Below are 26,320 nucleotides of genomic sequence, written 5' to 3'. Positions count from 1 at the left end.
CCCACAATTATAGAATTGTCTCCCCAGGGAGTTGTGCCAGGACCACTCACTTTTGATCTCAAGAGGCAATTGAAGGCAGTTTTACTAATTTAGTTTTCATTGAATGCCAGTCCTCATTAAGATTTTAAACCGTGGTCTGTTAATTTTTTTTTTCAAATGTTATTTTGTTTACATTTTAAGCTGCCTTGAATTTTGCAAGGTGGAAATGTGGCTAATAAAATGTTTTAAATAAATATGAAGAAACATCTGATAAGTAGTGTACTAGGACTAGAGTTTCAAAAATCTGAATAAGCATAGCATATAATGAAGAATGAAGACTTTGGATGGGCATGAACCAGGGAAATGGAGGTTCGTCCTGGTTCGTGAGATCACAGGAACCACAAACCTCCCCGAATCTCCCTGTTGAGCCGGTTCAGTTCACCTCCCTCCTTTCTGTTGCTGGTGGCTTTCCAAGGCCAGCAGAATGGGGGATGGGGTGGGTAGACCTTGCAAAAACCATTTAAAGGGAACATTTGGAAGCAGGGGGTGGATGGGAGTGAAAGGGATTGCTGAAATAGGGAATCCCTTTTGCTCCTCCCCATCCGCTGCCCAACATGAATCTCACCAAAATCACATGGAAGGTTGTGGGAGGGTGGTGGATAGAAATGGGCATGAACCAGCAGTGTTTGTCAATAAATTAGGTTCATGATAAGGTTATGCTCATCCCTAACAAAGACTATGAATAAAGAAATTTGATATTACATCAGTAGAAAACAGATCTTCAACAACTGGGTAATAAATGCGGCAAACAGATCATCTGTCCTATCTGTGGTAGTATGCACTGCCTTTCCCTTTATAAAGCACCCCTCCTAAACTATTCTGTTACTGTATAGCCCTATTACGTTTATATAACGGAAGCTTTAGAGAAGCTCATTTTTAGGAATTAGTCCCTGCCTGTAGATGCTCATAAAGGGAGGTGAAACATGGGAAATTGTTTTAGTATCTGGGTCAAACTCTCTTGAAGTGCATTGGCCCTTTTAAGCCACGACATTGTTAGAAAGCCCTCTCTAAGAACATAGGGTGCTAGACTAGTTGGTCTCATCCAGCAAGCCTCCATGGCCTACCAGCTGCCCCATGCAAGCTTAGGGAAACAGAAGCCAAAGCAATTGAAGTGGAGGTACACTGCTTCTAAACATTTAGCCCTTCAGGCTGCTGGCCTTCAGTAGACCTACGCATCTGCCTTCAAAGCCATCTCAACTGAATGTCTCTGCATCTGGTGACAAGGAGTTCTGTAGGTTCATCGTGCCACTTTTCCGGTTGTCTTCCCCTTAGGCTGCTGCTAGACACCAGTGCTCCTACCTGGTTGGCTTCCACATGAGGGAATTCCTCCAAGTGGGCGGGGACCCACAGTGGCTGCGAGGTTTGCAGTACACCCCGCAGAAGCTGAGAAACCTTAACGAGATCAACAAGATCCTGGCCCACCGGCCCTGGCTGATCACCAAGGAGCACATCAAGGTGCGTGCTGCAAATGGCAGGAAATCCTCTGCTGAAAGTCTGTTGTCTTGCGGTTAATGATGCCCAGGCTGCTTCTGGGTTGGTGTGAGCTGGAAAGGAGCATGAATTTGGCTGACTGTTTTTCATTGCTGCATCACTTCAGTTCAAGTTAATCGAAGTCATTGGAATACTTAAGAAAAAAAATCATTTAGGGTTGCACTGTTGGACAAGGGAACTGACTCATAAATTAATGCATTAACTATGTCAGCTAGGGGAGGAAAGCATCTTAGTCTGCTGCTAGCAAAAGTGATCCATTGGAGCCTAAATGTGAGCAAACTTGAGCTTCTAAACCTGTCCAGTGGACATGGTCATGCCCACCCCCCAAAAGACCGCTTCTAGACTCTTGATGGGCCAAGGAAGGCTGGCAGGAAGCCAAGGCTTCCTCATTTCTTTGGCTTCTGCTGTTGCAATGTTCAGTTCTCTTGAAGTTCCATCTCTGATTCCCAGATGGTGTTAATGCAAAACCTGTTACGTTGCCTGTGATAAGCTAACAGTTGCCTCCAGCTGTGTGAGAGCATTAACAAGGTTTCCATGCATGTGCAAGGACATGAGTGTCATGCATGCATGTTCCAAGACATGTTGCAGATAACACTGTTCCTGCTTGCAGAGGTCATGTCAGGACAGAAAAGGTATTGGTGAAAGTTTGCAGAGATGAGAAGTGCCAAGTCTTAGATTGTTTCTCCAAATTGGTTGACAGTTGTCTCCAATGAAACACACAATCAAAGTGTATGATATGGCTGGCTAACAATAAGGAACAAGCAACCAAGAGGGCGTAAAAAGCATAGAACGTCATCCTGCATAATTGGCATAAAACATCATCCTAACCAGTGAGATTGTAGAAGGAGTCTCTTGACGATTATGTTTTTGGGCTGATATTTGAGGCAGCTCTTGGGATTGTGGGTTCAGATCAGTGGGAGAGCACATCTTTTATGTGAGTAAGGCCCTCCCAAGTTCACCCCTTGTAGTTCTGGCAATTAAAGAATCTTGGGCAGCAAAACTGAGAGACCTAATGTTTCTTGAATAGGACATTGAATAGCACAATTCAGCTTCATACAAAGCCACTCTTGGGAGGCATTGTAGTATAGGTTTAGGCTGTGTTCACAGGGTGTTCTTTTGTGACTTTGAGCTAATTGGTGGAATGCTTGCACGTGGGGAGAGATTGTGTGGCTCAGTGGAAGAACATCTGTTTGGCATGGAGAAGGTCCCAGGTTCTATCCCCGGCATCTCCAATTAGAAGGATCAGTTAAGAGGTGATGTGAAAGACCTCTGCTTGAGACCCTAGAGAGCCACTGCCTGTCTAAGTAGACAGTACTGACTTTGGTGGCCCAAGGGTCTCATTTGGAATATGGCAGTATTAAGTGTGTGGTCTTTGTTTTCAGGCACTCCTGAAGACAGGCGATAACAGCTGGTCCCTTGCGGAACTTATCCAAGCGCTGGTGCTTCTGACGCATTACCACTCTCTGGCTTCCTTCGTGTTTGGGTGTGGCATCAATCTGGAAATCGATCAGGAAGGAGGGCACGCCTTCCGGCCCCCCTCACCACGCAGCTGTGATAGCAGTCCAGCCTCTGAGGATGGGGTCAGCACTTCCAGTGTAAGTAGAGTCGAGAGTTGCAGGGGGAGGGTCTTTCTGACTTTCTGCAACAGAACGTGATGGGTTGGATCCTGCAAATCTTTTGGGGAAGGTTCCTTCCTCCAGAAGAAAACATCTGTGGTAGCAGAACAGAACTGTGTGTCCAATCTATTTTAAATCCCTTGAACCTGGTAGAAGATGGGTGTAATGGTGGGGGATTCCAGTCTGGGAAAGGTCTCTGCCACTCCTCTCCAGTTCATATGTGACTGATAGCCAGAACTTTCTTTTGCACAAAATATGGCACTTGTCCCTGGTAAATTCACAGCAGTGCCAGAGCTGTCTTTCTAAACATTTTCCCCTCCCCTTCCCTTTTGTCCCAACTGGGCTTTCAGACAGTAGGGAGGGAGGGCTGCAGCTTTTTACTGAACCCCCCAGCTTGCTTCCAAGTTGGATATCATCACGTCAATGCAATGGGAAGAAGATCAGTATGGCACAGCATGGCAGGATTTCACCTGTCCTTTGCATTGAGGGTGAAAGCTTGTGGATTAGAGGGGAGGGAGGGTGTAATAGCCCTCACTCTGTTACCCCAATCTACCTTGCAAGGTGGTTGTGAGTCTAAAATGGGAGAGGGGAGAATCATGTGCCCCACCATGAGCTCCTTGGAGGGAAGCGTGGGAGGAAAATGTACAAGGAGACCCAACTGCCATGACAAAGTCTGAGGGGGAAAATCTCCATGGCTAGGCACAGGGTAGCAATGCAGGACTTGAGGCTCCAGAAAACAGTCTTGGGGAGGATGCGGCTCAGTGGATAAGAGTATCTGTTTGACATGCAGAAGGCCCCAAGTTCAATCCCTGGCGTCTCCAGTTTGAAAGAATCAGGTTGAAAGACTTCTCCCAATGAGCCACTGCTAGCCCAGAGTAGACAGTACTGACCTTGGTAGACCAAGGATCTGGCTTTGTGTGAGGCAGCTCTGTGTGTTTGTGTCTCAGTTCAGAGCTGGCTGGTTGGCTCCTTCTCCTGCTCAAACTGATCTGTGTTTGGTTCTGTCTTTCTCAGGGCACAGATGCTATGGAGGAGGTGGAGGTGTTGATGGAGAGGATGAAGCTGCTTCAGGAGTGCCAGCTGGAAGAAGAGGCAGTCACCCAGGAGGAGATGGAGACACGCTTTGAGATGGAGAAAACCGAGAGCTTACTTGTTACTACCTCAGGTAAGGCAGTGAATAGTTACTGGGCTATAGTTTAGGGGCTATAGTGAGAGAGGGTTTCCTAGAGGCTCAGAAGGAATGGAGAGGTGGAACTCTTTAGGCAACTAATACCAATGAAATCAGGCTGTGCTGATTTCTGAGAATCTCCCTACTTCACAGGGTAATAGCTGAATGCTTTGCATTACTGAAGGTTTCCAAATGTGTCATTTCTCTGCCTGCAAAAGGCTTAACTACATGGTATTCTCCTTGATTTTTTTTTTTTGGCAATGAAAAATTTTGTTAATTAGGGGACTGCAAGGTATAGGATATGATCATATTGATGTTTAGGAGGTGGTAATTCTTCCCTCAGACTAATCAAACCTTTTGAGATTTATCCAAGAGGGGAACCTTGGAGTGATGATGCATGGTGACTTTCACAATGTCCTAATGTTACCTTCTTGGTATTCTTCCAGTAGATATTGCTGAACACTCCCTGCCTTCCAATGTTCTGTGCTTTGTGGAGGATCCAGAGTTTGGATACAAAGATTTCACAAGGAGAGGAGAGCAGACACCACCTACGTTCCGTGCCCAGGTAACTAGACACACATTTTTCAGAAAAGGCTTGCTACTGGCATTCATTGCCATTGCAAAAAAAACCAACCAACCAAACTGTTCTCAAAGATACTAAATTCTTCTGTTCAGTAGATCCCAGCATCATGTTATGCATTTGCTCATTAAAATTTGCAGATCATTAGTGGGTCTTTAGATCACTTGTGTGCTACAGATGGGTGTTTAGGCTGGACTTGACGGCTGCAGAGCTAGGTTTTGCAAATATTGGACATTACTAGCTTGATTGTTCTAGTTCCCTTAGCTGGAAAACGGCAATGAATTATCTTGATGATGTTTCTCTGAAGTGGGAGGCGGGCTGGGGGGTGGGAAAGCAGTAAGTTCCTTGAGGATGGGCAGGATATAAAACCACTTTCAACAGCAGTGCACCCGACAGTACTGTTTAGAGAGATGTCAAGCTCATTTGTTACAAGAGCCAGATATGAAATAAATGTCACTTTTTCAGGCTGGGCAGTATGTGCTGTAAAATGTAATGACAGATACTGGAGATATTTTACTACTGACCAAGGGTGGAATTCTAGCAGGAGCTCCTTTGCATATTAGGCCACACACCCCTGATGTAGCCAATCCTCCAAGAGCTTACAAGGCTTTTCTTTGTAAGCTCTTGGAGGATTGGCTACAGCAGGGGTGTGTGGCCTAATATGTAAAGGAGCTCCTGCTAGAATTCCACCCCTGCTACTGACCATGATCCACACTCCTCCTCAGCAGAGCTTGGGCCTAAACCAACACTCCTCACTTTACGGTTGCCAACTCTGAGTTGGCTAATCCCTAGAGATTTGGAAGAAGACTCTGGGGAGGGACCTGTGTTTGGGGAAGGCAGGGGTCTCAGCAGCGGGTATAATACCCTAATATAGGCACTTCTGGTCCACATTGGGACAAGTTTCTCCTCAGTTGCTTGTGGGCCGGATAAGAGCCCTGGATGGGCTGGTTCTGGTTTAGAGGGTAACCTAACAAAGTGCAGTCTTAGAGGAAAAGCTTTTCAAATCAGTCAGCATCCTACAGACACCTGGTTCAGTAATTGGTGTGTCAGTCTTGAATAAGGTTCAAATCCCAGCTCACTGGGTAACCTTGGGCTAGCGGCACACACTCAGCTTAGCCTACCTTACAGGGGTGTTGTGAGGATAAAATGGAGGAAAGGTGCTCCAAGCTTCTTTAGGTCTCTATTGGACAGAAAATTGGAGTATAAATTAAGTATAGTATTGCAGGTTTGGGGCTATGTATCTCAACTTTTTCTCTCTGTCTCCAGGACTATACCTGGGAAGACCACGGCTACTCTCTCATCAATCGCTTGTATCCTGATGTGGGGCAGCTGCTAGATGAGAAATTCCAGGTGGTCTACAACCTGACATACAACACAATAGCTATGCATAGTGGCGTGGACACTTCAATGCTCCGGAGGGCCATCTGGAATTACGTTCATTGCGTCTTTGGCATTCGGTAGGTCATGTTCCGCCCTCCCATTTAACCTGTTGCACCCCATCTGTTCGAAATCACTTGGAGACCTGTTACACAGGATGAATGATGGAGTGCTGTTGTGTTCCTTCTTCAGAGGACCTAGCAATAGGCTTTATTGTCCTTGTGTCTGCCACAGTCCTGCTGACCAGATACGCTTGGCGAGTTCCACACTTACTTGGCGAGTTCCACACTTGGGTTTTAGTTGGGCCCAATTCAGGAAGAGCCCCTTGGCACAGAGTGGTAAAGCTGCAGTACTGCAGTCCTAAGCTGTGCTCATGACCTGAGTTTGATCCCAGCGGAAGCTAGGTTCAGGTAGCTGGCTCCAGGTTGACTCAGCCTTCCATCCTTCTGAGGTCGGTAAAATGAGTACCCAGCTTGCTGGAGGGAAAGTGTAGATGCCTGGGGAAGGCAAAGTCTGCCATGAAAACATGAAAGCAACGCCACCCCAGAGTCAAAAATGACTAGTGCTTGCCTTTACCTTTTAAATTCAGGTTTGGACTGTGGGAGGAGAAGGAATCTTCCACCTGCCCTCCCCCATACTGATTCTGAATCTGCCATGGGGAGTAGCTTTTCATCCTGTTGGGAGAACTTATGTATAGCCCATCAGTAAGTTTCTCCACTGGGGCAAATAATAACTTCCCAGTGGCATTTCAGGTTAAGAAAATAAGTGTATGCCTGGTGGGAGAAATTGAGCCTCCTCTTCTCATAGGCCTCATTCAGATCTTGCTCCCCGCATGCATGGGAATTTCTGAGTAAGGAAATGAGAAAACACTTGATGACCAAGGTCTCTTTGAGCCTGTTGCCTATTGGGTATCCATTGGGATGAATGAGCCCAGGCCACATGGCCGTTGTATACAGAGCTTGCCCAAACGGGTGTGACTAATGGATTGAGTCATCTAATTCTTAGCAAAGTCGGATGTTAGGCACGCTTGAAGGATGTGGGTGGACTTGCTCCATCTCTACCTCTTCTGGGCTCTCTATGTGAAGGAGAAGGATGTTCTCCTGGCAGAATGGATGTAGCTGTATCTCACAGGAAGGGGTCCTATTTTGGTAGTAGAGTTCTAGACCCCCTTGAGTTTCTTTACCCTTTATATCACACACCCTGGTACTTGGGCAAACTGGGAGAAATAAGCAGCCTGGGAAAAGCCCTCCCCTCAAAGGAGTCTGCTCCACCAGCCCCACACCATGTGCAGTTTGTGTGGGCATCTTGTTTGCTGCATTGGGCTTGCCTGCATCCCTCTCGCTTCATAGGGCTCAGGCTGCTGGTTTGTAGTGGCATCAGCTGCCTTCCATCCATCCTTTGGGGTCAGGCTGGCCCAGAATGGAGATGGGCAGGCCAGCAGCCAAACTGGGATTTTTTTTTTATGACCATAATGCCTAGTCTGCCCCTGGTGGTAGTCAAGGCACGGTGCTTAGAGTCCTGTGATCTCCAGTGCAGTCTTGGATCTGCTCAGCTCCAGCATGATGGCTTGTACTGTATCAGGGGTGGACAAACTTGCTTAACGTAAGAGCCACATAACATAAACATCAGATGTTTGAGAGCCACAAGACAAGGGTATCAGATGTTTGAGAGCCGGCAGGCAGGCAGGAAAGCAAATAGAGGGGGAAGGTGGAAAGAAAGCAACTTTAAATGCATTCTCCAAGCTGCTGGCTTGACTTGGAGAAGTGATTTAAAGAGACAAATGCCTTATCTCGGCTGGTTGACGGGGCAGTGGGGGCTTTGAGAGCCACACAATATGTGTGAAAGAGCCACATATGGCTCCCAAGCCACTCTTTGGCTACCCCTGTACTATATGCACTGCAGTTGTACTGTGAGGAAAAGTAGGATGATTATGATGACCTTTAGGGAGAGGCTGTGGCTTAGTGGAAGAGCCTCTGCTTGGCATGTAGAAGGTCCAAGATTCAGGCCCTGGCAACTCTCCAGTTAAAATGAACAGATAGTAGGTGATGTGAAAGACTCTCTACTTGACACACTGGGAAGCCACTGCCAGTCAGAGTAGACAATACTGACCTTGATGGACTAAAAGTCTGTTCAGTACAAGGCAACTTCTTGCATGTGTGATCTTAGATCACAAGGGCAAGGAAAGAGATCTTAGAGAGCTTCCTGCTATACTAAGTAGACCAGAGGTCAGACTCTTCAAGGGTTTTTTTTTTCAAGGTAGCATCCTAAATTCATGTTGTCTGCACTTTCCCAGGTACGATGACTACGATTATAGGGAAGTGAACCAGCTCTTGGAGCGCAGCTTGAAGATTTACATCAAAACAGTAGCCTGCTACCCAGAGAAGACCACCAAGAGAATCTATACGCACTTCTGGAGACATTTCAAGCACTCCGAGAAGGTAAAGGCTCACTCACTGGTGTGTTCTAACCTTTTGCAGAGAGGACTGGAAAGTTAGCCCTCATTTCTCTGTCTTCTTTAGTGTACCCCCCCCCCCAAAAAAACCCTGATCACACCAAAAAATTGAGAATATTTTCACTTGATTTCGTCTCCCACAGAGAAAAATTTTCACCTGAGGACCTGGGAGAGGGGTAGGGTTGCCAGGTCTACTTACCTGGCCAGTGGGGGTGGCGGGGTGGGAGGGAGCCTTCTGGGAGTGGGGAGGGCAACACAGCATCGATAAGTGTGATGTTGTCAGTGCCATGCAGAAGTAACATTATCATGCCTGTCTTGTGATGATGCTCTAGCATTTTAGTCAAGGTTCTGTGATTACCATAAAGTTTTTGGCCAGAATGCTAGAGCGTCACCATTCAACATGCCTGGTATGGCAACATCATTTCGGTGTGTCGTCATTGCACCGACATCAACACAGGAGGGGGCTGTTTGGGGGTGGGGTTTCCCTCACCAGCCAGCTGGTCGGTGGTGGATTGAAGCCTCCAAAATTGGGGGAAACCCTGCCCAGGCTGGGGGTCTCACAACCCTAGGTACATCTGTTCAACCCTTCCTCCCAGTCAAGATTTAAGTGTGTATTGTTTGGTGTACTATTCTGCCCTATGGAAACATGCAGTAGATCTGGAGTGGAAGTGGATGGGGAGAATGGGGTTGTGCCACTTTAGGTTGGGGGGGGGGGTGTCACATTTTTAAAGCTCCCTCCATGTAAAAACTGTCTACAACTGAAAATTATCTTAAGATTGTGGGGCATAGTGAAAAATCTGTGTCAGGAAGATTAACTTTTTTCCCTCTGGCTTGTCCAAATTGTGCAAGTTGAACAAATTTGTATCCTTTCTCATATGTAGAGTGGGGTGCTTTGCTAATCTAGGGGACAGTCAGGTATGGCTCACAGAGAACAGCCTTAGAAACTTCTCCTCTGCCTCTTTGCTCAGCTACATTCTAACTTCCAGGGTTGCTTTCATACCTTTGCAGCCACAATAGCTAGAAATAGGCTTCCTTTAAAATAAAGAAATGTAGAAACAGAGATCTCAGGAAGGTTAATTCAGCAGTCCCATAGAATCACAGCGTACACCCAGCCCTGGGGCTGAGAGATGTCTCTGCATTACCTCAGTCTCCCTCAGGCTGCTGTATTTTTGTTTGTAACAATTAGTATCATAAAATTCCATTCTATTTATCTGCCTTTCTTCCATCACCAAGGCTTAAAGAGGAATCCTGTCCAGGCCTGGACCAAATCCATTCCTGCTTAGCTTCAGCAAGTATCATGTGCCTTCCAGCCATGCCCTTGTGAGCTAGTAAAGAATGTCTTTCTGAAATAGCCCAGATAATCCTTGTTTGCTTGTAGGGAAGGCGAGAACAATCTTCTGTCTCCTTTTGTTTTTGCCATCGCAGCTGTGTTAACGTGGCCCCTGAGGGTTTTCAGTGCAAGAGGTGGTTTACCACTGCCTGCCTCTGTGTAGCAGCCCTGAACTTCCATGGTGGTCTCCCATCTAAATATTAACCAGGGCTGACCCTACTTAGCTTCTGAGATCTGATGAGATTGGGCTAGCCAGGGTTATCCAGGCCATGGCATTTCTTTGCTGTGGGGTAAAGAGTTACTCTCATTTGGGGGGAGTGGAGAACAAAACCATCTTTGTATTCAGCTCTTTGAGTTTTCCCTTTCCATTTATGGCAAACCCTTCCTTCTCTTTCTTCTAGGTACACATCAACCTGCTTCTCCTGGAAGCCCGCATGCAGGCCGCCCTGCTCTACGCCCTGCGAGCCATCACCCGCTACATGACCTGATGGGACCGTCCCCTCTCTCGTCCTGCAAAGGGCAGACCAACTGGAGGGCGGGGGAGTTCTTTTTTAAAATAAGCAATCTGTTTTCAGAAGGCATCGCAAAAAGCCCTTGCCTCTCTCTCTGGCTCTCGAAGATGAGCCTGTTGTTTGAAGGGGACCTCCTGCCAAGAGACTTGCCAGAGGGGTGAGGAGAAGGCCAAACTGTGATGGAAAATGACCGTGGCACGCTCCAGCTGCCTTGGTTGACTCTGGAGTCTCCAGTGGTTTGCTACGTGGCTTGTGGGGTCAGTCCCTGTCCAACATATGGGCTCAGGGTTCCGTGGTGTTGACTTTATTCTGGAATCTTGGAAGATGTGTTTGCCAAGCCCTCAATTGGATTGGAATGTGTTCAACTTAAGTGGTAGCCTTCTACCACAACTGCACCCAGCTCCTCCCCCCCTCAAAAAAAAAAAGATGAGTGCAATGAATGTCTGGTCTTCTGGTTGCATCTTTTTTGCAAGGATGATACTGCCCAGCCTACTGGGGTGAGGATTTGGCAAACCAAAGAGATCCTTCTGCTGTGACAAAAAGCGCGATTTCTTTCTCAGTGGCCTCTATACCTGCTGTCGGTCACCAGTGTGTCTCTTTTACAAACTTGATTATGATTGTTTAAGAGGTGGGGCTGGGGGGGAGGGCAGATTGAATGTCGTGTTCTGCTGCGGCTGATGATCACACTACATTTCTAATTTTTTTAACCCCCAGCCTTTGCACTCCAAATCGCTGTCTTTGTTCTACATACAGACATGTTGGTCTCCTAGCTGTGGAAAGATGACTTGAGAAGGAATGTAAGGCTGGGGATAAACTGGGCCAGATTCTTTGCGGTGGGGGGGGGGGGGGTTGTCATGTGAAAATTGGGAAAGGTGCTTTTCTTGGCACAGGGTGGGGAAATCTCCCAATGGGTTTACTGCAGGTCTGGAGCACGCAGGTCTCCTGTTTCTGGAAAGAGCATCCACCCATGTCAGGGCGGGGGGGATGTGAATTTGGAGTCAAAACGCTCCCACTTTCAGGCAAATGGTATCCTGGCACACTGTCCTCTTCCTATAACATCTCTGATTCCAGGATTTTTCCTCCCTCACGTTTTGAGAATTCAAATTAGTAAAACTATCCCTACATCTTCCTCCTCCCGCAAAGCCATAATTGTTAGCTTTTAGCAGTAGGAGAATATCCTTCCCTGAATTGCCTCTGGTTAGGCAATTCTGCCACCTCGGTGATTTTAAGTTGTAGGTCGAGGATTAACTTGTAATCATCAGTAATGTAAGTCATGGCCAAAGTGATTCTCCTGATAGGTGCAGTCACCATGTTGTAAAATCCAGTGAACAGTTTCAGCATACTGAAACTGATACACATGCCTCGCCTTGCCTCTGTTCAGATAACATGGCAGTTGCACAGATTGGGAAGACAGGGGTGGCCAATGGTAGCTCTCCAGATGTTTTTTGCCTGCAACTTCCATCAGCCCCAGCCAGCATGGCCAATGGCTGGGACTAATGGGAGTTGTAGGCAAAAAACATCTGGAGAGCTACCATTGGCCACCCCTGAATTCTATGCACACATGATGTAACATCTGAAAAGGGCTTGCTGTGTACAGCCGTCAATCCACTCCCTCCACCCCAGTTGCTTTCCATGATCCTTTTAACTTTGCTCTTTCTTAAAAGTGTCCCTCCATTTCAAAACATCCAACAAGATGTAGATGTATGTTTCATTCTACCTTCTGCATTCTTGACTTGATATTTGCCCACTTACCCACGGCTTTAACCCTTTTTACGCAAAGGGTAAACTCCTTCTGTGTAGGGGAGCAGGAATAAGGGTGGAACCGGAAGAGAATTTGTCCTTTCTCTAATTGTGGCTGTGCAGGTACTAATCCTCTTATCTTTAAACAAAGGAGAACTCATGCCTGAAATGTATGCTAGGTGGGGAAATTGACATATGCACAATGACATTACAGCAGCCAAATTCCTCTCTGTGGATGTGGCCAGGGGTTTGGGGAGAGGAGGCTGTTGCCAGAACCCAAACCTACTTCAGGGGTGCTTGGCTTTGCTGTCAGTACAATATGGCTAAGTCTTTGATAGCATGACCTCTGAACTGAACTGCTTGGAGCAAACGTGCCTTGGAGTGGCACAAAGGGTTTCACTCTCCTGATTTGGTTAAGGGTTTATCCTGTGCGAAAAGCTCCCCCCCCACACACACACACACACATTAGCCCATCCTGATCTTAAAGGAAAGAGTTCTTTGAGGGTTTAAAGATGGATATCACTTTTAGCTAAGAACCAAGCTGATCTTCTCCATTCTAGTTCTAACACGCTTCAGTCTCTCTTTTGTCTTGCTGAGACTGGAGGCCTCCAGCTCAGGGGCTATCAGACTAGGCCTGCTGTCCAGCTGAGCCCTGGAGTCTATTAAAATGAGGCATTGGGAGACATGCTACCTCCTACCTTCACCAGCCTGACCTCTCCTGCCACAAAACTGCCACCCCAAAGGGTGATGTATGGTGGGTTTGGAGCAGAGTCCTTGAATTTCTTTCGGTGGAACTAGTTTCTTCCTTTAAAAAAAGTTCCTGGAATCATGATTTGACAGGTGCCCTTGAGAGATGGTAAAAGACACTTGTGTGCTCCAACTGCAGTTACCCTAGGATGGAAGAAACATCAGGTGTTATGCTAATTGTCTGCTTTAATATGGCTTGGATCCTCTTCCATCTGCAGAGGAAAGGAAGGAGATTCCTCCCCCCCACATGCCTCAGATTCCTGATTTGCTCTCCACACTGTTCCTTGAGAGTCTGCTGACCCCCAGGAGCAAACTTGGAGGTGGGGGGAGACCCAAAAATATGCAGAAGCAGGGAAGACTCTGTTGATGCGCCTGTGTTTAGTGAGGGTGGTAACTCTGCTTGCGTAGCTCAAGATTCTGTTCTAGGCTTAAAGACATTGCCTTAAGATAACACATACCTCTTTGCATTGCAAAGCTAGACTTAATGTCTTTCTTGCTATTTATCAATCCTGTAAAACTGTATTAAGGCCCCCCCCCCCCATTTTCATAGAGGAACACAAGTTGAAGTTAGTGTTACTGTGGAACAGCCCACTGCTTGGCTGCTTTGCAGAACGAGCCCCCCCCTGCCGCTGAAAAGGGGATTTCAAGTTTTCTCTAAGCCCACAGCAGTATTATGCAATCAGGCAACAAACACACTGTGAAATTCAAAGGCCAGCTTGTCTCATGACCGGGCTGAGCGGGCCTCAACTCCTCAAGCTGGTTTCGATGATTGTTTCTACCATCCCCACCAACCCTCTGCCAATTCCTGATTTCCCCCCACAAGCTAGTGTGTTTTCTACCCATTTTGCACAGTATGGATGGTTTCAGCATCCAAATCCTTTGTTGTTGTTTGTCATGTGTTCAGTTCTGATGGGGTTTTTTTGTGTGAGACAAGCCCATTTCTCTGTTGACCTTGAGAGGGGAAGAATGGCCCAATATAAATGGGGGAGAAGGGGATGCCAGGGTCATAGAACATCTGTAGCTTTACTCTGGTGTGGCTGCTACATTTCACACTTGCTCTCAGATGCTTTTTTTCCCATCTGGCCACCCCACCCCATATGGGACAGTCAAAGACTGTCTCTCCATTGTCTCAGATGCACCTTCACTCTGTATAAGTTATAATGGGTTTTTTTTATGTATTTGCTCTTGACTGTACTATTGTTGTGACTTTGCTACCAATTCTGCTTTGAGAAATAAAATTGCCTTTTGTTTTCCAAAGATGTCTTCTTTTCCTAAAGTTAATTTAAAAAATTTATTTAGCTCCTTCGCTACCTTGCTATGGTTTAATGAAGTTGTTCTCTTCTCTCCCTTGCCCTACCCACAACAGCAGCGACCCTGGAAGGTAGTTTAGATTTGGAGTGATTTGTCTTAAGGTCACTCAGCAAACTGGTGGCAAAGCAGAGATTCAAACTTGGAGCTTCCAGATGCTAGCCTAATACTTTAACACCTACACCAGGGGTGGCCAAACTGCAGCTCAGGAGCCACATGTGGCTTTCACACATATTGTGTGGCTCTCGAAGCCTCCACTGCCCCATTGGTTGACTTGGAGAAGGCATTTGTCTCTTTAAATCACTTCACCAAGCCAACCGGCAGTTTGGAGAATGCATTTAAAAGTTAAAGTTGCTTTCTTTCCACTTCTCTCCAATCTATTTCCCTCCCTCCAGCTCTCAAACATCTGATGTTCATGTCTTGCAGCTCTCAAACATCTGACATTTATCCTATGTGGCTCTAGGTTAAGCAAGTTTGGCCACCCATGGCCTACACCAAGTTAGCTGTAGGTGCTGGGGTAGGGTTAAAAGAGGTTGTCAGGTTTCTCTTGGCCACTGATGGGGGATGAAGGGTAGAGTTGCCAGATCCAAACTGGAAAACTGAAGATTTGGGGATGGAGCCTGGGGAGGACAGGGACCTCAATGTGGGGTACAATGCCATAGAGTCCACCCTCCATTTTCTCCAAGGGAACTGATTTTAGTAGTCTGGAGATGAGCTATGACTCTGGGGGATCCCTAGGTCCCACTTGGAGACTGGCATCTCTAAGTTAAAAGCTAGATCTAAAAGCTGAAAGTGGACTTGCTTTAGCAAACTAGAGTCCATTGAGCTCCACATTGTGTGTTTCATTGCTTTCCTGTATCCAAGTGGCTCTGGGTGGACTACAAAATAGATAGCCTTGTCCCCATAACAACCCTGCTAGAAGGCAGCCTCCAATTCACGTGTGTTTGCAAAGGGCTGCTGCATCTGTTCTCTCACCAGTATGAACCAGTCTGCCTCGTATTAGCATCCTGTCCCTGCTTGGCCTCTGAACCTTGTTATGGAAAGCTAACCCAAGAGTATACGCTGTTTTACTCCACTGCAACCAAACAAGTTTTTCTGTTAAACCACCGCCACCCAGATATCTAAATCCAGCTTTCCCCCCAACCCAATGCAGCTGTGACAGGACTTTTCCAGTGACTGAGGGGGTCCACACAGCCTCCTATGATTTTGGGGGGACTAGGTTTGTTTTAAACTATTAAACCTCAGTTCTCAGGTGTTCTAAAGGTAGCTAGTGCGTAGGCTTTGAGTTCTCTGCTATGAGGTAAATTCTGTGGTAAGCAGAGATCACTAAGGCAGGATTTGTATATAAATAACAGAAGGTTTCTTTATTTCAGGTTGGTTTCAAATAATAGATCAATAGCACATGTCTCCAGATAATTGGAGGCTGGCCTGGCTGAGGCATGTATATTTAAGCTAGTGGCTTCAGAGTGTGATTTGAGTTTTCTGTAATGTTTTCAGGCACAAACAGGCATTTACTGACCAGCTGCTGGATTGGATCCTCTCACACACACAGGATTCCACCCATACCATCCTTCCCTTATCTTAGAGCAGGGGTGGGGAACCTCTGTCCCGAGGGTCGTTTACGGCCCTCAAGATCACTTGGTGTGGCCCTCGGGGATTGCTGGACCGAACTGAGCCATGTGACAGCCTCCCTGGGGCCAGGCTGGCCAGCAAGGATTTTGGGGCCTAGCTGCACTGTGTAGCAGCCTCCCCAGGGCCAGGCAGGGATCACAGGGCCCAGATGCACTGTGTGGCAGCCTCCCTGGAGCCTGACTGGCCAGCCAGAATTGCTGCAGGGCCTGGAAAAGTTACTGTCACAGTTCAGTTTGCATTTGATTATCCCAGATGGTGTGGCCTAATATGCTAATGAGTGTGTGGCCTAACATGCTAATATTAGGGGATGTGGTCTAATATGCTACTGAGTTCCTGCTGGGCTTTTTCTACAAAAAACCTATGCATTTGCCTAGGGCGGTGTGCGGTGTGTGTGCGTTCGCCAGATTAGGCTCTCCCCACATGACTTCAAATAGAAAAACAATTATTTGCATTAATTTTGCTGGCCTGAATCATTCTCCCTTAGCGGAGCACTGTTTTTTAAGTTGATAATTTTTTATGGCCTGCAAATGATGTTATAAATATCCATATGGCCCTTGGCAGAAAAAATATTCCCCACCCCTGTCTTAGAAGTAGAGTCAAACAACCCTGCCACACTATGACACAGAGCTACTCTTCAAAATATCTGCTGAAGCAGACCTCAAACTACCACTGCGGTCTCTCAGTGACAGATCCGAACTCTCCCCTGCTGAGCTTCCCCCAAAAAACATTCCATCTCCCTTCTGAAAGGTGATTGGATGCTGGAGCAGCACCCCATAGGCTCACCTGAATGGCATTTTTCCCCTTAAGCCTCCTTCCCATCACACAGCTTAAGGCATTGTTCTATCTGATTCCATTTTATCCTTAAAGTATCAACCCTGTGAGGATTAGATGGAGAGTTACTAGCCCAAGGTCACCCAGTGCGCTTCAAAAACAGAGGAGAACTGAGCCTGGGTCAGTTGTCAGGAGCCAGAGGTTGTATTTGTATACAGATATAATGGTATCAGGCTTGTACTGGGTAGGAACTTGGGTGATTATCTCATGACAGGAAGCAAATATTCCTCCTTACAGGTTACATAACCCTATTTGGATTCATCCGGTTTTGACAGCATTTATTGTATTATGCTCAAGGCCACTGCAATCAATCACAAAGAACATAAGGCACAAATAACATTAAAATAAACAGGAACCAAAAGCGCTTATCAGGTTAACGCATTTCACCCTTTAGATACTATTTTAGCCTGTATTTTCTTGGCTACCAAGGCAAACAGTGACACTATAAGTGAAACGAGTGAGTTGATACTCAAGGGAAGAGAAATCAGCTTCTCTGCATCTGAGGAAGAAACTGAGCCCTTCAAGAGTGCTACTAAAATTCTAGAAATTGCATTCTAGTCTCTGTGTAAAGAGGGCTCAACAGAATGTAATGAGGTAATTGTCTGGAACTAGCTTTGCAAATACATAAGTGTGAAGATCTGGGGAGTAATGAAAACCAAGCAAAGCTGTTGGCATAGTCTGGAACCAAACTTAGAAGTGGTCCCCACCCACTCTGAGTGAATCCTTTACTTGTCTGAGTGGATCTTTCTTTACTCCAGCACCCTGCAAAGAAAAGTTAGGCACAGTATGTTGGGAAATTGGCTCTTTCTGAGGTTGGATATTTGAAGCTGCTTTGAGTCCCTGTTGGGGAGAAAGGTGGGGGTATCATTTTTAAAAATGCACTGAACTTTGGCCCAAGGCAGATTACAGAGTGAATTAATAAAATTGACAATCAATGAATAATGCAGTAAGAATTAAGAGTTGAAGAGCCAGCCAGAAGTCAAAAACAACTGAAGCAAAGCGTGAAACATATTGCAAAAATTACATAGTGGAATTCTAGTTTCAGCAAGCTATACACAGTAGTATAGACCACACTCCCTAATAATTTGTCCAAATAACTTTCTGAAACAGCATGGTTCTATTGCCTGCATAGAAATAAATGAGGTAAAATTTTAAAAACCCTGTGCATTAATTACTTGTGTCATTTTTGTCCACCTTTCTCTGTGAGGCAGATTACAGAACTATAAAAACAATGCAAGAAATACCAGCGTAACACATACAATAAACAATGAAATCAAAATGGATTATGCAAATAGAAGAACAAAGATATATGCACAATAGCAGTCCTCTAACAAACTGGATTGTACAATTGCAGAACGATGAAAGTTACTATAGTACAGCCAGTGAACAATGTACAACCCTGCCTTTACATTTCAGCCACTTGCCTAGCATTGCTTGTTTCTACCACTTTGTTTCCATGTTCATTTTTGAATATATATTTAGGGTATTTTTACCACAAGCTTCTTTCTCCAAGGAGTGGCATACACAGTTTCTGCCCATCTATTTTATCCTCACAACGACTAGGACTGCCAACTCTGGGATAGGACATTCCTGGTTTGGGGGGTAGAGTTTGGAGGGGAAGGGGTTTGGAGAGGGACCTCAGCTATAATGCCATAAAGTCAATCCTCCAATGCAGCCATTTTCCCCAGGGAACTGGTATTTGTAGCCTTGGGATCAGCTGTAATTCTGAGAGATCTCCAGGCCCCACCCGGTGGCTGACAACCCTAACAAAAACCTTGTGAGGTATATTAGGTTCAGAGAGAATTAAAGACTCGTGGCAACTGGAGTCTCCTGGCACCCTAACCTTCACCGCATGCTGTCCCTGATGTTGCGGTGGCTCAGTGGTAGAGCATCTGCTTGGGAAGCAGAAGGTCCCAGGTTCAATCCCTGGCATCTCCAAAAAAGGGTCCAGGCAAATAGGTGTGAAAAACCTCAGCTTGAGACCCTGGAGAGCCGCTGCCAGTCTGAGAAGACAATACTGACTTTGATGGACCAAGGGTCTGATTCAGTATAAGGCAGCTTCATATGTTCATATGTTCCTTAAACACTTTCTGAAAATTGAAAGGAATTGACCAGTCTATGGTCCAAAATGTGCAACTTCAAGATGGGTGGGGTTGGCTGCTGCAACCCTAACAAAAGTGATTACAGAAGCTTGTAGATTGCTTCCCTGGTATCCAATGACTTCTTTGATGTAAAGATATGGGTTTGTGGTCATTTTCAGTCGTTTCCTACATGTTGGCTCAGAATGGAGGAAAAGAATTTGGGAAGTTGTTTTGTGTTCCATGTGGACCAGTCATGCTCCTATCCATTTTGCTACTCACCCTTTGTTGTATGGCAATGTAACAATTAAGGCTTCGTGCTAACATTGCATGCAATTATCATGCCGCTGAGTGATAATCTTGGGCTATATTCAGTGAGGGAAGGAACTTCAGAACAGATGCCTGCTAATGAAACCTGCTTATAGACTGAAGGGCTACTGTAGTTATGGTTGCCTACGCTGGCTTGGGAAATTCCTGGAGATTTGGGAGTGCTGCTAGGTTTGCCAGCCCTGGACTGGAAAATATCTGGAGATTTTGGGGATGGAGCCTGAGGAGGGCAGGGCTTGGGGAAGGGAAGGACTTCATCGGAGTAGAATGCCATAGAGTCCACTTTTCAAAGCAGCCATTTTCTCCTCTGTGGCCTGGAGATCAGTTGTAATACCAGGAATCTCCAGCCACCACCTGGAGGCTGGCTACTCTAGGTGATGACTGGGGAGTGTGGAGTTGGGGGCGGGATGTTCAGTGGGGATATGATGTCATAGAGCAGGAGTCCCCAAATTTTTGAGCTGGCAGGTGCCTTTGGAATTTTTCAGGCAGGGTGGCAGGTGCTGCTATAAAATGGCTGCCGCAGGAGGCAAAACTGAGTGATCTCTCTGGTGTTCCCAGGGTCCCACCAGGACCGGATCTACATGTTTTTTGAGGGGGGGGGAAATTAAAAATGGTGCCCCCTTATGGGCCATTCTATCTTATGGTCCCATAGAATACAATGGCCTCCATACCCAATTTGGCGCCCCCCTCTCCATCGGCCCCCAGGGCAAGCATCCCCCTCTGCTCCCCCCTAAATCCAGCCCTGATCCCCACTGCCTCACAGCTGATCCACAGGTCCTGTTCACAGATTCTGAATTCTTCTCAAATGATCATGGGAGAGGATTCAGGTGGAAAAGTCCTTTTATTTGCAGTTCATTGGTCCTGCCTTCACAGTGGCCCTGGCTGCTTTTCTGGCCCACATGCTTGTTGCCTGGGAAAGAGCCTGAAGTACTATGGTTGGTGTCCATAGTCACCACATTGGAGAACCCTGACCCCCCTCCCCCAGTCTACCCTCTGAAGCTGCCATTTCCTCCAGGGGAACCGAGGATAGTTACCCTAAATGCAGTGTGAAAGCTTCCATTCTGCTCAGGGCGGGGGGCAGCAGGGTTCCTCTGATTGCCTGGATGGGCAGGTTGTTGTAGGGAACAGATGTTTGCATTGGCTAGAGATACTCAGCAATTTGCAGAGGCGCTTTGAGAGCCCACGGATTCTCTGCTGCTGGCAGGAACTGCTCAGCCTCAACTTTGGGAGTGCCTTTGCAATAACAAGTTTTATCAGCAGAGAGCAGAGGCGGGTGTTCAGGATTGCAATAGAAAGCTTTACTGTTTTGCCAGAGATAAGAGCAATGTGCAATGGCATTTCATACCACTTTCTGTGGCACTGGCTGCTGCCAACTGGTCCCTGCTGCAAGCTCACACCTGGGGAACATCTGCCTATCCCCTACCGCTCTGTTCAATGGAGTCTTGCCTTGAAAACCTCATCAGCTGTCACTAGATTACAAAACAAAAACTCCAAAGGTGAATAGTGGGTCACCGCTTATTGCTGGTTGCACACGTCTGCAGAACTGGGCTTGGGAAGAGAGGATGAAAACGAACCTCCATGTCCAGAAGCAGTTAACCTTTGAACAGTAAAGAGTTGACATCATGGGGAGGCCCTGACTTCTGAGCCCTTGTTGGCCCTGCAGGGCAGCTGGTTGGCCACGGTGACACTGGATTAGATGAACCACTGGTCTGATCCAGCAGGGTTCCTCTGATTGCCTGGTTGGGCATCATCACATCAGTCCTACTTTGGGGTGTTTGAATGCACTGAGATAAGCTCCACTTCAATGGTGATGAGTTCATTGAGGGCAGCCAAGCCAAGTCTCCATCATCACCTGTCGCCAGGTATTGTTTGCATGTGTTAAAAAGGTTGCTGCTGACATAGCAGGTACGTGCTGGAAGGCTCAAACCGTTTGGTGACTTGCATGCTAACTGGGGGAGGGGTGTGGTAATCATGTGAGTCTGCCTTTGGTGTGCTCCAATACTCCTGGTGTAAGAGGAGTGTGAGGTTCTCAATCAGTGGATGGTTCATTACACACTTAAAGGAGATCATTTGCAAGCTTGGATTCAAAGAGAAGAGGAACATTTTTGTGTTGCCTGCTTTTTGTGTAGTTACGGACAAAGGTTCAGCTCCTGTATTTGGCTTTAAAACCAAGTCATGACTAGAAAGAGAGCAAATGGGCAAAGCCTTGAGAGATCCCTTGCCCCCAAAGGCTCGTTCTGCAGGGGCAGGGAGGGGAGACGGGAACAGAAACAGGGAAATGGCTTCCCTTTCAGAGACATCCAATTCACTGCAGCAACTGTCTCCCAGTGCGATGTAGTGGCTAATAGTATCAAGAAGTCTAGATGCAAGACCATTGCCAGCTCTGGGTGCGGAAATTCCTGGGCAATCTGGGGAGGACGAGGTTTGGGGGAGAGGAAGGATCTCAGTGGGATATAATGCCATAGTATAGAGTCCACCCTCCAAAGCAGCCATTTTCTCCTGGGAAACTGAACTCTGTAGCCTGGAGATGTGTTGTAATTCTGGGAGACTGACCCACCTGGAGGTTGGCAGCCATAGCACCTCCATTCATTTGTAAAGGTCATTGGGTAAGGTTGCCAGCTGTGGGTTGGAAAATTCCTGGAGATTTGGGGGTGGAGCTTGGTGAGTGCAGAGTTTGACAAGCAGTAGGAATTCAGCAAGGATGTGGTGCTAGAGAGTCCATCCTCCAGATTTGCCTCAGAGAAGCTGATCTCCGTAGTCTGGAGGTCAGCCATAATTCTGGGAGAACTCCATATCTCACTACATATGCTAAACCTATTCTCACCAAGTACAGCTATACATCCACTTTATTTCTCTTTTAGAATAGTGTATCGTCTTTTTTTTGTATTGACAAATTGGTATGAGGGATACTGGTTGTTTATCTCATTACATATTCTAAACCCATCTTTCACTGTATTCTAATGTATTCTATTTTGTATTGGCAAACTGGAATATTTATAATGCTATGATACATGTTAAAAAGTAAATTAGGTGGACAGAAGCATGTCTGAGAAAAAGATGTTCTCCGTTTAACCCATGATTGAGGAGGAATTTAGCAATTAACAGGGTCCACATTTACTGCCTTGTGATGGTGGATTCTCACCATTATTCTCCAATTCTGACATGTTTATTGCCATTGGATTATAACTTTGTATTATTTTGCATGCTTAACCACTACCCACAAGCTATATATAGTACTACTAACTGTACCAAATTTCCTCATCTGACAAAATATGCATGCCCACAAAAGCTTACATTCTCAATAAAACTTTGTTGATCTTAAAGGTGCTACTGGACTCCAAATTTCTTATACTCAAAGTTGTCTTCCTTTTGAGTAAATATGGTATAAGCTGACAGAAGCGTCACTTCACGCATCTGAGGAAGTGGGCTCTTCCTCTCTGTCAGAATCCACAAGATTCTGTTTCTCTGCTACAAAACAGCCATACCATTACACCTCTGAACCACTCTGTTCATCATGGATAGAGTGCCAGAATGGATCTGGGTTTGCCATAGAAGGTCACCAATCTTAGATAGGGTTGCCAACCTCCAGGCAGTAGCTGGAGATCTCCTGCTATTACAACTGATCTCTTTAGGCTGCAAAGATCAGTTCACCTAGAGAAAATGGCCACATTGAAAGATGGACTCTAAGGCAATATACCATATTGAAGTCCTTCCCCTCCCCAAATCCTGCCCTCCTCAGGCTCCATCCCCAAAATCTCCAGGTATTTCCCAACCTGGAGCTGGCAATCCTATCGCCAGATGACTTTGGGCCAGTCACATGCTCTCATCTAATCCCACAGTTGTTAGGATAAAACAGAGATGAGGAGAACAATGTTGTAAGTTGCTTTTTGGCTAGGGTTGCCAGGTCCAACTCAAGAAATATCTGGGGACTTTGGGGGTGGAGCCAGGTTGTGACAACCATGACTGAACTTCAAAGGGAGTTCTGGTCATCACATTTAAAGGGACTGCACACCTGTTAAATGCCTTCCCTCCGTTCGGAAATAATGGGGGATTGGGGCACCTTCTTTTGGGACTCATAGAATTGGACCCCCTGGTCCAATCTTTTTGAAACTTGGGGAGTGTTTTGAGGAGAAGCATCGGATGCTATGCTGAAAATGTGGTGCCTCTACCTCAAAAAACAATCTCCAGATATCCACTGATTGATTCTCCATTATAACCAATGGGAACGGGTCTCCATAGAGAATAATGGAGTGCCCAGCAGACATCCCCGCCACTTTTTGATAAGCCTAAAGCAGGGGGAAGGCCTCCAAACCAGGGGATCCCCTGCCCCCAACTGGGAATTGGCAACACTATTTTTTGGCAGAAAAGTGGGGTGTAAATATCTAAATAAAATAAACATTAAATCAGCTGGCACTGATCCTCCCCTCTTTTTTCCTGTCTCCTCACAACCGGGGATGTTGCTGGCAGCAGTGCAACTGTGCTTTTACACATGCTGAATAATACACTTTCAAATCAGTCAACTTTCAGTCCACTTTGCAGCTGAATTTTGCTGTGTGAAATGGCAAAACTCACTTGCAAATGATTGCAAAAGTGCTTGGTTCGACGTGTGCGTTGTAATGACAAAATGCATTTGCCACCCATGGTTCAGGGCCATCTGTAAAGCTATCTTGCTACTCTGATCTAGTCAAACTGCTCTGCAGGAGGGAGGAAAAGAAGGCTGGCTCCCCCCACTGCCAGCTGCAGGGAGGGAACTTTCTGTTTGGCTCCCTGCAAAGGAGCTCAAGATCTCTTTAACACTGCTGGGTTTCTCTAGCCCCCGCCAATCGCCTGAGATAAGAAGTTTGTAGGAAGAAGGACTGTTTGTTGAGAGTTACTCATCAACCCTTGTGGAGAGTCCCAGTTGCACAGGCCACTGCAGGTGCAAGGCAACTGCAGGAGAAGTGGGAGAGAGAGCACAGTGGAATCAGCAGTGTTATCTATGCAAGGGGAGAGGCATGGGATTCACAGCCTACAGATGCACAGCCTACAGGTTGTCGACTGTGGGCCTTGATGGTTGCTTAGGGCATGTCTGGCAGCTGTAGATCACTAAGAGCTAGTGTGGCGTAGTGACTTGTCAGGTTGCCAACCTCCAGGTAGGGCCTGGAGTTCTCCCAGAATTCCAGTTGATCTCTGGGCTACAAAGGTCAGTTTCTGTGCAGCAAATGGATGTTTTGAAGGGAATGCAATATGGCATTGGCTAGGGTTGCCAGGTCTGTTGGAAAATATCTGGATATTTTGGGGGTGGAGCCAGGAGAGGGAAGGATTTGGGGAGGGGAGGAGCCTCAGTCTGGTACAATGCCATAGAGCAGGGTTTCCCAAACTTTTCTTTCCTGTGGCCTGGTTATTTTTACACTTCTTCGTGGCCCACTAAAATTTGGGAGTGGAGCCAAGAGACTCCGGGGGTGGAGCCAGGAGACAGGAATTATGTCATTTCCTGTGGTGTCAAGGGCCACGTGATGTCACTTCTGGGGCACATTGAACCAAAACTCCACCTTTTCCTGTTATGTCACTTCCAGGGTACTCCCCCAAACTGAAATAACTTCATTTTCAGAAAAATCTCTGAAACTCGTGCTGAGCCAAAATGGGGGTGGAAAGTGGGTGGTCCTCTCTTTCCACTCCCCCACCTGCATGCACCTATCTGTTCCTGTGTTCTTCTCCAGCTTGCAAGCACTCCTAATGCCCATGTTCAATTGCCTGCACCACCTACACACCACCTTCCTCAACAGCACTGGCCAGTGTATGCAGTTGGGAGTGCTGTTGCCATTGCCATCAGGAATGACAGCACTGTGTATCAACCACACTGGACCCTGGCAGCTGCTCTATCTCAAAATATGCTGAAACATTTAGTAGGTCCTTCCTTCAGCTGCTACTACTGGAACTCTGATTCAAGCTATAACCAAGCTTGCTTGGTTTCAATAAAATCTTTCAACAGCTATTTTTCATATTTTTCTTTGGCTGAAACACTGGGAAATTGCTGTGAAAGGAAGCAGAGAATTGTACTGCAATTAATGAATTAATTTCCAGTTATATGAAGTTCATACAAGCTTTTCTGTAGTTATCCCAAAAAGGATATTTATGAGGGGCCTGCAGCTTTTTACTGGCTGTGTTTCCCATGCCTTTAAAAGCAACCTGTTTTGCAGATATTTAGTCAGTGAACTTCTTTCATCCTTTTTGATATCTACAGGAGTTTAATTTTGGTGTCAGACAGCTGTTAAAAGCAGGACCAGTAAAATGGTGCCAAGTTCATAGTACCATCACTTCCAGTGCTGTTGAGATGTACTGCAGTAATTTCCAATAATCTCTTTCTGCACCACACCTCTCACTCTCTCAAACAGAAACCACATAGAAAGGTTAGCTGGCTACAACTGGGGGTGTCAACTTTTCATTGGCAGAGCTCCTATGTCTGCAACAACAGTATGATGAACAGAAAAGTTTAATCCTGTAAAAATGGAAGGAAAGAATCAAATGGAAGGAGAGGAAAAGAAGACATGGAAAGAAAGAACATAAGAGGAGCTATGTTGGATCAGGCCAGTGGACTATCCAGTCCAAAATTCTCTCATACAATGCCCCAAAAGCACCAGAATGTCCACCAGTGAGGCCAGGGCACAAGAAGCCCTCCTGCTGTTGCTCCCCCCCTCCCAGCACCAAGAATACAGACAGAGCATCAATTGCAGGAAAAGAAAGAAAGAAAGAAAGAAAGAAAGAAAGAAAGAAAGAAAGAAAGAAAGAAAGAAAGAAAGAAAGAAAGAAAGAAAAAAAGAAAGAAAGGAAGGAAGGAAGGAAGGAAGGAAGGAAGGAAGGAAGGAAGGAAGGGAGGGAGGGAGGGAGGAAAGGAGGAAAGGGGGAGCCTTTCTCACCATCAGATGACCCCAGCCAGCAACAATTCTGCCCAGGGGTCATTTGGTAAAAAAAATAGCTACTGGAATGCCCACTCCTCGCCCCTCCCAGCTGAAAAAAACACACACCCCTTCTTTGCCACCCAGGCCTCCCAGGGAAATCTCCCCAAAAGAGCATACTGCAAGGCACATGAGAGCTCATACCTTGAAGAACACT

The 26,320-nt window shown here is 46.4% G+C and overlaps 1 protein-coding gene across 3 annotated transcripts in view; it reads left to right on the top strand.

The window, feature by feature from the left end:
* Nucleotides 1-10,602, top strand: part of SESN2 (sestrin 2) — a 63,714-nt gene extending 53,112 nt beyond the window's left edge. For 2 of the 3 annotated variants that reach the window (XM_060258202.1, XM_060258199.1), the window contains exons 4-10: nucleotides 1,312-1,494; nucleotides 2,913-3,125; nucleotides 4,161-4,311; nucleotides 4,761-4,879; nucleotides 6,161-6,351; nucleotides 8,565-8,709; nucleotides 10,455-10,602. In XM_060258202.1, coding sequence (XP_060114185.1) covers nucleotides 1,312-1,494; nucleotides 2,913-3,125; nucleotides 4,161-4,311; nucleotides 4,761-4,879; nucleotides 6,161-6,351; nucleotides 8,565-8,709; nucleotides 10,455-10,541 — 1,089 coding nt within the window. In that variant the 3' untranslated portion in view covers nucleotides 10,542-10,602. The remainder of the gene's footprint in view (nucleotides 1-1,311; nucleotides 1,495-2,912; nucleotides 3,126-4,160; nucleotides 4,312-4,760; nucleotides 4,880-6,160; nucleotides 6,352-8,564; nucleotides 8,710-10,454) is intronic. The other variant, XM_060258201.1, reaches the window with a different exon arrangement.
* The last annotated feature ends 15,718 nt before the right edge of the window (nucleotides 10,603-26,320 follow it).

The sequence above is a fragment of the Heteronotia binoei genome, chromosome 17 (genome assembly GCF_032191835.1).
Source record: "Heteronotia binoei isolate CCM8104 ecotype False Entrance Well chromosome 17, APGP_CSIRO_Hbin_v1, whole genome shotgun sequence".
In the NCBI taxonomy this organism is placed as follows: domain Eukaryota; kingdom Metazoa; phylum Chordata; class Lepidosauria; order Squamata; family Gekkonidae; genus Heteronotia; species Heteronotia binoei.
Note: the sequence above shows the minus strand (reverse complement) of the source record. Positions and strands in the feature narration are given on the sequence as shown.